The following is a 13651-nucleotide window of genomic DNA, read 5'->3' as shown; positions in this document are numbered from 1 at the left end:
CTCCTGTAACTTTCTAATCAATAGGGGCTTTTGGTTTGTTTTTGTGTTTGTTTTTTTTTTTTAAATAGATCATAATTTTTTGTTAAATCATCTCGGCAGTAATTCCCATATCTCCACCTCTATTGCAAGATTACACTAGCAGTTTTACCTGGATATGCAATCAAAGTGTATTTTTCCACAATGTTAAGTGATCATTTATATCTTTTAATTCTTTCTTAGGGGAAATTTTAAACTGATACAGTTTGTCCTCTTACTCAGTGTTTTATTTTCTTCAGCTTTCTTGGGAGGAATTTTGCCAAAAGTTTTCCAAAAGTTCACATAAATGATCTGTAACAGAATCTGTTAGGTTTTACATTCTAAATGCTTGGAGAAGTAAGATGCTATTTATCTTTACAATGGTACACTGAATTTTTTGTCCCTAAATTATCACATTATCCTACGGAACTTTCAGGGCACTTTCTATTAACTTACCAAGTGCTGAATTAGAGATTCAATGGCTTAAAAGATAAAGGTAACAAGGGTGAAAACACTAATTATAAGCACTGGCTACCCACAAGTCCTCCTAACAGTCTGGAAGGAAACCAGAACCGCAAATGGCGGTATACAAGTGAAACACAGCTGACCAAAGATGCCAGGAATAGTGTATGTTTGGTTGGGCACATGATTTGACAGATAACTTTGCAATTCAGTCTGTTTCACTGACTACTATAAAAAAACCCCTTTCGTATTAAAAATAATGACACCCAGTATTAGAAAAACACAGCTGGACTGCTGAGCAGTTTCCTTTAAGAGTATTCCAAAAATAAAATACAGAAGCTTGTCTCATTTTGTAATATATACTCAAGAAGACAGAGAAAGATTATTATGCTTTAAAATAGCACATTATTTTCATGGTGTCGTAAGTCCATTTCTTCACTCCTGTAAACTTTCAAACAGCATCCTCTTTGGAGACAACTTAAAATTAATTCTCAAAGCCCAGTGATAACAAACTAATTTATACAGTACATTTTTAAAGAAGTAGTGCTGTCTTAAACAAGACCATTTTTCTCTTACCTACTGCTGTCTCACTTAGATGTCTTTTCTTTCTTCCTTCTGACAGCTGGTCAGATGTTCCTGACACTGACTGAGATTTGGAATTAGATAAACAGCCACTGCTCCATTGTTTGACAGAAACGTTATGTTGATTATAGTCTACGACAGAAAAAGCATGTATCAAATTGAAAACTTATTTTCCATTGGTGCACTTTACAGGCAATCTCAACTGCCGAACTATTTATAATGGAAAAAAACAGACTTCTGATAGGAATCCAAATAGTAAACAGTACTGCAGTCAGGCACCTGTGTCTACAGAGGACTCACGGTCCAAATGCCCCCCACTTGTATTACTGCCCTCTGACAGCTCTGATGGGATCATTTCAGTGCAACAAAGGAGAACCTGACGCTGTGGTCTGGGAAGATTCCTCTTCCACGTAAAGCCTTAGCTGGTTGCCTTCTCTGATAACCTCCTTTGTGGTAAGTTTACAAATTGAACCTCTTCAGGGCAGAAAGTACTGGCAAATGAATGAAAAACGGTCTTGCAAATATTAAAATATTTTGTTTACATACCATTGTCTGGAGATACTTTAAACTCCACTCCCAAAGATGAGGTATCAACAGGTTCTCCTTTGATGTCATCCTTCCTTAATAATGTTTCAAAGTATATGTGAAGAGGAATATCTAATAAAAAAAAGAAATCCAAAGGGAATGCAGTCTGTATCAGAAAGATAGCAACCTATGAGCTAATGAATTATGCATCATCACTAAAGGTCTAGGAAATCGATTACACACACTGTGGAATATAATCTATGAGCAATACTGCTGCCTTGAGTCCTTCAACTCATGAAGAACGGCAGTGCTGAGTAACTCCGGCGAGGACCAATCACTTGTCTGTGTAGCAGCAGTGTCTTCACAGAGTCAAGCTGAAAACAATATAGGAAACCATGTCCTGAAACTGGTGAGAGCCAAAAGAAAACTTGATGACAATATCCCAAAAAAGCCCAGCCAGGCATTTCAAAGAAGTGATTGTTGCATGAGTAAATAAGAAAATTTGAGGCAAGGTAATTCTCAGCGAGATAGTTATTGTATGAGTGCTATCCTCCACCACAGGCAAAGACCTGTGGTCTGTTCTATCAGTTATCTAAGTAGTACACATGATAATCTCCGGTAGTTGCCTGGAGGTAAGATCTCAAGGTACCCGTCCTTCTATTAACAGGAAGTGAGAGTTATGCCATGGTAAAAACAAACCCATTTTTAGCTGTGAAGCTACATTGCCATACGTGCTGACCAAGGCAGTATGCTTAAGTGGTTCCAAGCTCTCCAGCACTTGTCAGCCTTCCAAGGGCTGACAAGACGACTCAGATCAAGGTAGGACTCAAACCTAAGGAATGCTCCTGAACATATCCCAGTGCAGGCACATACACTTAGTAGATTAACAGCACTTTTTTGGTGTTCAAAGTCCAAGTAAGAAAGAGCAAGGTTGTCTTACTCTGGAATAAACTATGTCCTTACCTGCAATTACTCCAGAATTGTTCTCCATGAAAACAAGCTCTGGAGGGTATCACGTGAGAGTAAGACTGAGGTCTTCCCCTCTGCACAAACTAACTCCTGCACAAAACCCCCAACAGTGGAGAGCACACAATGCACTTTTCCTGTAATCTGAAAAGCCTTCAGTTCAGCCTTTTGCGTACAGGTAATTAATGCTTTCGGAAATTGTTACTGCTGGGAGCCTAGAGGTAATTTCAAGGTACATTCCTTCTTTCTCTCTCTGGCAAAGGCTACAGCAGGGCAATGTAATTCATTTCCCGAGGGAGTTCTAACCAAGAATTAGTCTGCAAAACATCTTAAGTGGTAAGGAATTTACCCACTTTTGTAAGGCAGGAAGGCTTAAGAAAAATAGGTCTCTGTCTGAAAAGCCTTTCCGGAAACAACATTACAAGAAAGAAGAGAAATTAAGTAGAAAGAAATATGTCAACATAAGAAGCAGGCTTGATGACTATTATGTTTGGAATTAGAAGAGGCCTCAGGGCACAGCCAAAGGGTGGGCATTAAACTATTTTTATTTACATACAACCTTAGCCTCATGTGCCTTCAGGACTTGCCTGGATAGAAACTTTCAACTTATCTTGCTATCTAAAAAGAATAATTTATTTCCATTTCATATAGATCTAACTAGATATTTTGTCACAAGACTAAAGGTGACCTGTAAAAGGTTGTTTTCCCCCAAGGTTTTTGCTGTGTTTCCTATTCTACTTCTGAGTGAAACATAACTAGGTCTGAAAGGTTTATTAGTCACAACATTTAAGTAAAGAAATAAACAAAACATTTCTCCTGTTTTTTTCCTGAGAAATCACCTGGATGTCTCAGAGATATTTTTATTATGTGCTCCTGTATCTTAATTAAAAGGGCAGGAGCATTTGTTCCAGTTTATCTGCAGGCTAGGGGCAGAAATACCAGAAACCCAAACTTCTTCAATGCAAACTACAATTTTCCAGTCATCGGGGTGCAAGTTTAAAGAGGCGCTTTTATGCTCAAGGGATGCTGCAACCACTGACATACTTCTGGTCAAGACCCTTGGTAATATGGAAACTCTGAAGGCAAGACTTAGAACCGTAAGGACAATTATACTTCCAGAAGCCTGTACACTAGTGAGCCAGTCCCACTGCATTATATTACTACAGTGCTTGCAAATTATGATTCTCCTTTGAAAGTAAAAAATAGGTACAAGAGAGAACAAGATCTGAATCTTGAATTTGAATCCCTCCTCACACACTGAAAAATCAAACTCCCAGAGTTTCAAAATGGAACAAATACCAATAATATTTTTTAAAAAACAGAGGAAGTTAAACCAAGAACCTCTTCTTCTACACTGCTGAAAAACTTTTTTTTTTATTCAGAAGAAAGTGGTAAAAGATGTGGGCACACCACAAGTAGTATTTTAAGAGAAGTTATCCCTCTGGAAAGAGATAACTAAGGAAGCTGCAAAGAAAACATGAAACTGAATCAGGCTACCTGACCAAATTGGACAATTTCTAGCATGCATTTATTCATGACAATTCTTTCATATGAAAGAAAATTACAAATAGCCTAGTGGTCTCCATGAGGAGGCAGAGACAGCAAAGTACACAAAGCACAGACTAGACCATGAAATCTAGCCTCTCTCAAAAGCAAGAACTGCATCTGAGCAGGAGATAGTAGGTCTAGGACTTTTTTCCTGTCTCAACTATTATTAGCAAGGCTAAGGCTGCTTGAAAAGAGAATAAATATTCCTCAAAAGAAAGACGTTCTTGGTATCAGAATGAAGCTAAAATAACATTTTTCTTCCTCCATCCTGGCAAAGTGACCAACAGTAGCCATGATGCAATCCAGAGCGTTTCAGTTTTTTTCTTTTCATGATGATTAGTTTTTTTCAAGGAAAGAATGTTTCAATATTCTTGTTAAACTTCCTAGTCTCCCTGAAAAGTAAGGTAGGATTAAAGGCGAGGGGCATGGCCTTGAACAGACTTCGAAAGAAACACTTAAAAAAACCACCCCAAAACATATACACTGTGGTACAGTGAACCTTGCATAGAAGCAAGGAAACAATCTGATGAGTGAGGCAAGCTGGCAATCACCCAGGAAGTGTGTGGTGACAGCTCTCTGCAGGGATTTGGGAACTACCAGCTAACCCCCCAGCTCCTGTCCAGCTGGGGCTGTCAGAGTCACAGGGTAAGTGATGGAGAGCATTTGTAAAGAAGATTTAAGAAGTGTTTTTCTCTCCTCTCCACAACAATGCCCTGCTGACTGGGATGCTTGCTGTTGCACTCCCGGAGTGAGTGTTTTCTTCCCCCTATCTGCTTCTCAAAATACACTCCTCTTTATCACATACATGGGATGTAAACACTCGTAAACCTGAAAGAGTTGAGACCTTCTCAGGATTCCATGTCCACACTTGGGTCTCCTCTACTGGCCAGTGACAAGTTCTCCAAATCCAAGATTTACTTTAATTCTTGACTTCCTAACACCAGGCTGGAGTGTATACACTGCCATTCTGGGAAGACAGTGGGTTTGATTAAAGACTCAAGCAGTTCCATGGAAGTCCCAACCTCACGTTCAGGATTATTTTGTGGTAAAGAAGCCCCCCAGAACAGCAGAATTCAGCTGGTCAGCAACTACCTGGCTATAGGTTTTTCCTAAAATAAAAAAAACCCAACCAAACAAAATCTGCTGGTATCCAATCCCTCCTGCTGGTAACAGCACTTAATATGCTATTTTAAAGCACAAAGTGCCGTCAAGTTGCACCTGCACTAGTTTCAGGGCTAATAAGAGTCAGAAAAAACAACATCTGCATTATTGTTCAAAAAGATTAAAGAATCAGATGACAGAAACCATAAACTTCAAAGATCACCAAAAAGGCTGACTGTCACAAAAAACAATTAGAAAAACTAAATAAAGCTTTTTGGGCCTAGTCCAAAGGGCCTGAACTCAAACTTGCTCATGAAAACAACACAACCAAGGTATAGTAGTGTGTTGGCAAAAGCACCATCTAAAGGACTAACGCTGACTCAATTAGACACACCATGAAACATGCAAAAACCACCTTAACCAAAAATGTTCCTGTCATTTTTCCTGTCAGTTTTTCTTGGTTGTAATCACGCTACTGGTATAGGAAATCTAGAAGGTGTATTTTTCAAATGTCAGGATGAAATTAAGATTTTCATTTAGTCTAAACTCATGTATTTTGCCAGTGTGAGGTTTTCTCTAAGAGAACTAAGTTCTAAAAATCACTCAAAAGAAAAGTTAGTCCATAAACTCTACAGCTCTCACAAGCACAACCACCCTCTGTTAGAGGCACAGCATTTGAGTTACTTACCTGAAGGGAATGATAAGACCGGGTGGAAGGAAGAGTCCAGCTCTTGCACATAATCTAGTATTTTAGATTCCGCACTGTACTCACTACTGCTGAAAGCAGAGGCTGGCACCATACATGGTAACTGAGTTTTATATGGAAAGGAGGCATCTCTAGATGGCAAAGTCTGCAAGGATACACAGAAACAAAGGTTAACTTCTTCTTTATTTACTCCTTCAAATTAGACCAGAAGAAAACAAAAAAAATAATCTGAGTGACACTCTTCAATACAAGAAGGGGAAAAAAATTCCTACAAACTTCAGATAGCCTAAATACGACTTACCTCCACTTATCATGGACTATGGCACACAATACAAAGAATACAAAAATACCCTTCATTTAGGGCCAGGAAACAGTTGTCAAAGTTTCCAGAGAAAATGTAACTGTTTCCAATCATTATTCTGACATATCCTATCACAAACACCCCTTAAAATTCCATTCCAGCACAATAGGCATGATATAGATGCACAAACAAAACTTAACACCAGACTAAATATAGGGGTCTCCTCCAATTTTCCCCTTAGTCTTAGTAAGATTCTTAGTATCAATATCGCTAGACAGTTTGGGATTATACATTTTAATGCAAGACACAATATTAAACATTTTGAGCACACCATGTACTTACACAAAGCAAGAGGGCAAAATCCTTACCTTGCTATAATTTAAATATCAGATAAGCAACAAAAACAAAAGAAGATACAAAGGGATGCACTGAGGATTGATTAATAGGTAGTAAGAGGCATTACTAGAAAGAGGAGAGCTGCAAAGAAAGATTAAATTAGCTGCTTATTTGCAAGGCTTGTTAAAGTATGGAAGGTAAAATGATGGATTGCACAGAACTGGTAGGTGTGAGGTAGCAGGACACTAAGGCAAAACGCAGGGTGAAAATGGGCAGGAATAAACAGCAGAGTGCAGGCAATATACTGAGCTCTGAAAGACAGACGGAGAGAATTGAATGTGATGCTACAGGGCAGCAGTCAACAGTAGTCTGTGCTTCAGAATAAGCTACAAAAACATTGCAGGGAAATAGTACTGTTTATGCCACTTTCAGCCTTACTGGATACTAGCACTAGTAACCCCAAAGGTACTGACATTTTTAAGGGCTTCCATTGGTTTTTGATACTCTGCCAAATGCTGCAGAATCCTCTAAAGGGGAAGGGAGGGGAAGGGGGGCACTGCGGTAATTTGAGGTTCTCAGCCTAATGCTGTGCAAACTGCCACATTTATCATCTCCCGGAAAAGGATTTCAACACAAAAAACCCTGTAAGAATGAATATAACAGTGGTCTTCTTGATCTTCTTATGACTTTTTATGGAATGAAAGGAAAACATCTAGCAGTTGCATCAGAAGCAAGATGATCAAACGAACATTACTTGTATTTTTAGTACTACTTTCTGAATCCAAGAAATCTCTCTCTGCTGTCTCCTCCTGTCTGAAATATTCCAGGCTGTATTCTAGCAGTGTCACTCATCTGTTAGTGATGCAGTGATTATGTCCACCACATAAAATCCCCTTCCACTTACTGAAATCAGTTCTTCTGTCAGGTGGCATCAGTATACACAACCCACACTAAGGCAGAAAATATCCCATTAAAAAGTTCCCCTTTCCATCTCTTCCCTTCTCAGTCGACAAATTCCCTATGCTGGTATTGTATTGCAGGAACCATTAAAATCAAGTAAGCATGTTATGATGTTGGAGCAGAGGAGACCCTGTGGCAGTGGTAGTGGGGGTTGTTGTATTTCACAATTTTCTCATAGGAAAACATTAACAGTCCTAAATCCACCTTGATCTCCATACACAGGTGTATGCAGAAGTACTTTCGACTTAATTTGGAAAGAATTCTTTTCTAGCCCAGGACTCCTTCAAATCAACGTTCTGTTATTTTCCTGCGACAGACATATGCGACTCTTCATCTGTTAAACATCCATGAAGTGTTGGCAGAACTGGGACCTGTGTTTGGAAACACTAGAGGGATAAATGCTAAAGCAAATTTAATGTTTCCCATTATATGGGCCATCAAACTAAAGCTTAAAGAGCTTTTAGGTAGTTGCTCTACCTTTGACGCAATAAGGACTTGCCTTTCAAAAATGCAGAAAATCGCATTTCCTTTTGATATTTGGTTTTTAGAAATTAACTGCTTTCCTGAATCTCCACTATTTAAGCTGCCACTGCACCCTCTCTGCTTGCATTTTTTTTTTTACAGAAATGAATCCACTTTGCAGTAAATGATAAATCTCTCATTCTTTAAAAAGAAATCTCCAAACACTGATCAGTAAAATTACCTAGAAAATATATAGATAAGATCAACACATATGGACATCCAGTCCTTTCTCACTTTTTCTTGCTTTAATTCACTTTAGTCCCAAACACATTTAGAATATAGCTTAAAGCTAAGCCTGCTCAAAAACATGCAGACGTGGTCAAATAACCTCCACAATCTCAATCTATTTTGAAGCAGTATTAAAATCCAGTTGTCAACATTGGTAAAAGCCAAATTCTTTTCCTCATCTTGTCTGTGGTGGGAGTTACAAAACCTTGTGCCTGAATTTGTGCGTTATTTCCTTGAATGCTCTAACATCAACACGTAAATAATTAAATCTTTCATTACGTCAGTTTGTAATTCAAAAGAAAATAAGGACTTATATAGAAGCAAAAGTAATTTTATTTAAATGCTTGTGAAGCTACTAGAAAAAAGCTAAAATATCTGGCAGTGTCTGTGTCCCTAGCTACTAGATCTGGTTTAAATTTCTGATGGAATAGTTTTCCACCGGAAAATGCTGAATTAGTGAAATCATGATGTTTGTCAGGAATGTCGATTTAATCAACTCTTGATGAAAAAATTTCTGAAGCCCTTCATCCTGGAATGAAAGCATGCTGCTCAGTCAAAGGAAGTGCTTCAGTCTTATTGAAACAAAACTGAAGAACTGTTTATTGGAAAACTAAACTCTCCCCCCTTCCACTTCAGTATAGAAGAGTCTACAACCCGGCTGGCTTTTCCAGCAGTTAATTATTGATTTTTTACACAACAACAAAAAAATCCACCAAAACTCATCTGAACACAACCCCACAAATATAACCATTCAGCCACAGCAATGTGGTTTCATGAAAACCAAGGCATACAGCTTTTAGAGAGGCCTCTACAGCAAGCCTGACAACAATGCCAACCCTTCAGAAAGCAAGAGAGATTACTAAACTCTTATCAATTTTCCCCCTGCTACACTATACCTCGTACATCTCCTGAAACATTTTTCTTCATTACTGAAATACAAAACCTCATGCTTCCTGAGCTTAAGTAGATACGAAGAATAACATTACATTAAATTGATTCTATTAAGGAAAAGAAAATACACTGTGTTTAAGAGGAAATCAGAAATGTGCAAGCTTTAAATCTTCAACTAAAATAGCAGCTCTGTTTTAAACTTCATAAGAAATGGTGTCACCAACAGAATCTAATTTTCTAGAGTATTATGAATTTTAATCTTCTTGGAATTTTTTTCCTTAGTTCTGTTTTACTGGGTCACAGAAAATCTAGTAAGCAATTTATTTTGATAGTCAAAACAATTCTTGCACTTGCTTGTGATAAATTGATGCATTAGACAAAGCACGACTGGCTCATGCCTCTGTTCTAGAAGGGTCAGAAGGCTGAACAGTATTGGCCAACCATCCTTCTGCAGAGAAAAAAGTTTGAGTCTATGAAGCGTGCCATAATTGAAAAGGAAAATGTTTTGTGCTCCCAGTTAAAAACTCTGAAGTGAATACTCACTTCATGGTTTCAGCTACTGATCCTACCAAAACTCCTATCATTTTTGGAAACATTCCTAAGTGTAACAGTACAGAGAGCCACAGTTCAATTACATCAACATGTATGAATCCAGTAAGTTAAGTTAGCTCACATACACTCTGCTGAATACCTGTTACGTCTGCTTCTGATTACTCTTATAAGGCCAAAAAAGGCAAGGAAAAAGCATTTATTCTCCCTACACACACACGCACTCAGAACTTTTCAGCAATATCAAAGAAGAGATATCCCCCTCAATATTAAAAGCTGTTCCTCAGTAAATGAGTAGCCAACTAAATTGCAGAGACTTAATTGTGGGATCCAAGAGAACCACTGTGTGGGTGGCTGATGCCTTCTCTTTGAACACCAAACACACTCCTAACTTTTAATCCTCCAGAAGCGCTATGCAGAGCTCAAACTGACAGAGCACTGTGTTACCTGCTTGCTTCTGTGCTTTAGCATCTCCCTTAAAGGCCAGCCCACTTCTCCGTGGCCCCCCTCTTCTGCACACAGTGATCGCTCTGAGCAGAGCTATGCCCCCCTGGCAGAACACACAGTTCAATGCAATGTCTTACTTCACAAGCTAAACATCAGGAGTTCCCTAAGCAGGACTTCACTGCAGAGTGCTTTCAGGAAACATACAATACATGGATAGTGAAAGGTTAATCTGAAAGCTCCAAAGACCTTCTCTCTTATCAACAGGTAGTGGAGGAGAAGGTGCGCAAAGCAGCTAAGACATCCCTACATGGGAAGGGGCATAACAGATGGTGCTGACGACACATACTACATGACAGACCCTCCCTTCCAGATGAAGTTTCTACAGACGTCAAACGGACGGACCTTTCCCATGCACGAGCCTGCAATCTGTACGGAGGCCAGGTACAGGGAAGCAAGCTGCCCTGGGATGTAAATGAATTAGTCTGCCTCTGGCCCCTCTGAAGCTGTCGATAAGGATAAAGTGGCAGATCCTGTGGCAGAGACCAGTTTTTCCAGGAACAGAACTGAGACTTTCATAAAACACTAACAACAACTTACTCAGCATCCAGCTTGTCTCAAATTCAGATTTTTGGTCAGTGTCACAAAAGGAGTGGTAGCTTCTACCGTTCTCGGAGACCACCCACCTCTCATTAAGTATACATGGAGTTTAGTTTCTTTAATCCTGTTATAAGCCAATGGGAGATGGACTATCACCTGCTCTGTGGGAAATGTATGCTGTCCTCAACATCCCGAAACAAAGACCTTTTGTTCAACTAGCAAATCAATTGAAAAATCAAGGTTAGTGCTTAATCTTTGACCAGTTAAACCAAAAGAAGGAAAGACATGTTAACCCACAGGGGTATCTTTTCAAAAATGCCATGTAGAAATTAAGAGTAGATGTGATCAGTAAAACACTACAGAAATGTCATCATAAGCTAAAGGTGCAGGACTGAAAAGCACTCTTCGGGTTTTTCATTCTGGAAAAGACGAACTCACGGGCTGACTGGCTTGCCATAAACCTCACAAAGGATGGATTTAATTCCACTGGCAGTATCACCATATCGCAAAGCTAAAGGTGTTCTCCCTTCCTTCCTCCCCAGTAGACAAGTCTTGTCACACACTCAGAATAGCTGAATGCATAGGAATACTTCTTTTTTTCCCATTGACGTTTTGCTGATTGTTAACTAACAGAAGACCTTCTTTTTTAACTTCCAGTGTTAAAATAGTAATTTTATCAACTATTATTTTCACTTACAAACTTGATAAACCATAACCAGGGGGTTCTCCTTGCCAGATCAGAAGACTGACATATCCACAAAGGTACTACACCATTTTCATCAAAGCAGGATGCATTCTCGAAATCAGTTTGCAGGAGATTTGGCAACACAACATTCCCTGTATTCATGGCTTTTTAGAAGTCGGCAATGCCAGGAAGCTATGCAGAAGCAGGTGGCAGAGCCAGTATCTAGCAATACGAAGGAGGGGGGTGACAACCAGTAGGCTCCTTTCAGTGCAACTAAAGGGAAATGACTACTTCACTGTGTGAAAGGCAAAACTTCTAGCTGGCTACTGAATAATATGCTTGATAGTTACTGCTGTAGACAGTGCTGTTTCTTTAAATTTACAGACGAAGGGAGGTAGAGAAAGCAGTAATTGATAACGGTCACAAAGAATTCACCTGTATCTCCTTAAACACAAATAAACCACAACATAGGACAATATGGTAGAGGAAATGGGATTGTATTCTAGGAAGCCGGTGTTAAAATATTCATCCCCAGACAAACATATCACCTGGCAGAAAACAGGGTTACAACTTCCACACTATATGCAATATTCTGGTTAAGCACCTTGTCTGCACACACCCCCTTCTCCCTGTCCCTTATCCTCCTTTCCTCCTAGCTACAGACCACTTGCAGATAGCAGACATTTAGCGAATAAGATAAAGGCTCTGCATGCTGGGTATAATACAAATTATAAAAGTATATATATGTGTATATATATATATATATACACTCCTCCCTAAAACCTGAAAATTAACAAGACTGGTGAAAGACCCATATGTATTTATCAAGTGACATCTACAAAAGTATCATGGGCCCTAAGCATGCACTGGAAAAGCAGCAGGACACAAAAATCATAGCACTGGCATGAGAACTAGGTTAAAATAAGAAACCCAAACCCTAGAATTTAAATACTTTGTTCCTTGTCTGTTTTGGAGCCTTCTGGAGAAGCACTCACGCTTTTTTTTTTCCTTCCTTTTTTTTTAAAAAACCACTAAATGAAAGCAGATATTCCACTGCTCTCACTTAACTCCCGCTTGAGACTGAAGATAAAAAATGTGGCAATACTCAACTACAAGAGCTAGCAATGTTATAGCAGTTGTTTGCTTGCGGTATCTAAAATGTAAGCTTTTGCACCTCAACTCCCAACTTTCAGAGTGCTGGCACCTTTGCAAATTTGAACTCTAGTTTCCTCCATGTGCCTCAGTCCACACAACCACCTCTTCCTCCAGCAGGTGGAGATACAAATACTATGAGAATTTTCAGGTTTAAAAAAACCCACTGTGCTCTACAACCCTGCAAAGAAATGGACAGGACCAAAATTTATAGTACTCCAATCTCACTCCTCTATTGCCTCTTACCTTTATTAATAGCTGTATAAAGTTTTAATAGATTAAAACACTACCTAGCCTCAATGACATCACTTGTCAAAACATGACTTGACAAAAGTGAAACTAACGTCATTAGTTAGGATGTTAAATGAGAAACTAACAAAATGTACTGGCAAAACAAATTCCTTGTTACTAAAAAAAAACCTGCAACAAGCCACACAAATAAAATACTAGAAAAGAAAACATCAGGAAATGTCAGCTAAGCAAAGACCCCTCTGAGAGTATCTGACTAGTAACAACACTTGTGTGCTTTTAAACAAACTTAACAGAACTTTTGATATCTCACCCATAATTCAGTTCCTTCAAGTTTAGGCAAAATATGGCCAGAGATGGAGATACTATAGGTCCTCACTGTAGGAAAACCATTTGCAGGAGCACCCAGGCATTAGACTTCGGAGAACTGGGGGGAAGCAGTTATAAATGCAACAACCACTGGGAAATTATTCAATTGGAGCTCATGTTTTAAAGTCCTGACACCAATCTGCTACTTACAGACTTTCTTGGGTTTAAGGCTTTGATACTCTTTGCCTTCTTTCTTAGTGTTAAAACTACATTATGTGCATTTTATAGGAGGAGACAATGACCCAGAGGTTGGTTGACTTGTCAGCTGTAATGCAAACGAGTGGCAGATCCAGCGTTTTGAACGAAGCACTCTCAGAGTACCAATCCCCGCCCGCAAGCACGTGCCCTCCTACTAGACCATGCCTGCAGTTTACTCCTTTGTGCTATCCTGCATACAAGTTTTAATATTCATTCAAAAATCACGCTGAAGAAGAAATGCACCACTACAATCACGTCCTCT

The 13651-nt window shown here is 39.1% G+C and overlaps 1 protein-coding gene across 8 annotated transcripts in view; it reads right to left on the bottom strand.

Moving 5' to 3' along the window:
• Nucleotides 1–13651, bottom strand: part of KANSL1L (KAT8 regulatory NSL complex subunit 1 like) — a 68009-nt gene that overhangs the window by 14661 nt on the left and 39697 nt on the right. For all 8 annotated transcript variants that reach the window (XM_075512507.1, XM_075512504.1, XM_075512503.1 and 5 more), the window contains 3 exons: nt 5888–6050; nt 1606–1716; nt 1054–1191 (listed from right to left, as the gene is read on the bottom strand). In XM_075512507.1, coding sequence (XP_075368622.1) covers nt 1054–1191; nt 1606–1716; nt 5888–6050 — 412 coding nt within the window. The remainder of the gene's footprint in view (nt 1–1053; nt 1192–1605; nt 1717–5887; nt 6051–13651) is intronic.

Source organism: Mycteria americana, chromosome 9 (assembly GCF_035582795.1).
Source record: "Mycteria americana isolate JAX WOST 10 ecotype Jacksonville Zoo and Gardens chromosome 9, USCA_MyAme_1.0, whole genome shotgun sequence".
NCBI classification, from domain to species: Eukaryota; Metazoa; Chordata; class Aves; order Ciconiiformes; family Ciconiidae; genus Mycteria; species Mycteria americana.
Note: the sequence above shows the minus strand (reverse complement) of the source record. Positions and strands in the feature narration are given on the sequence as shown.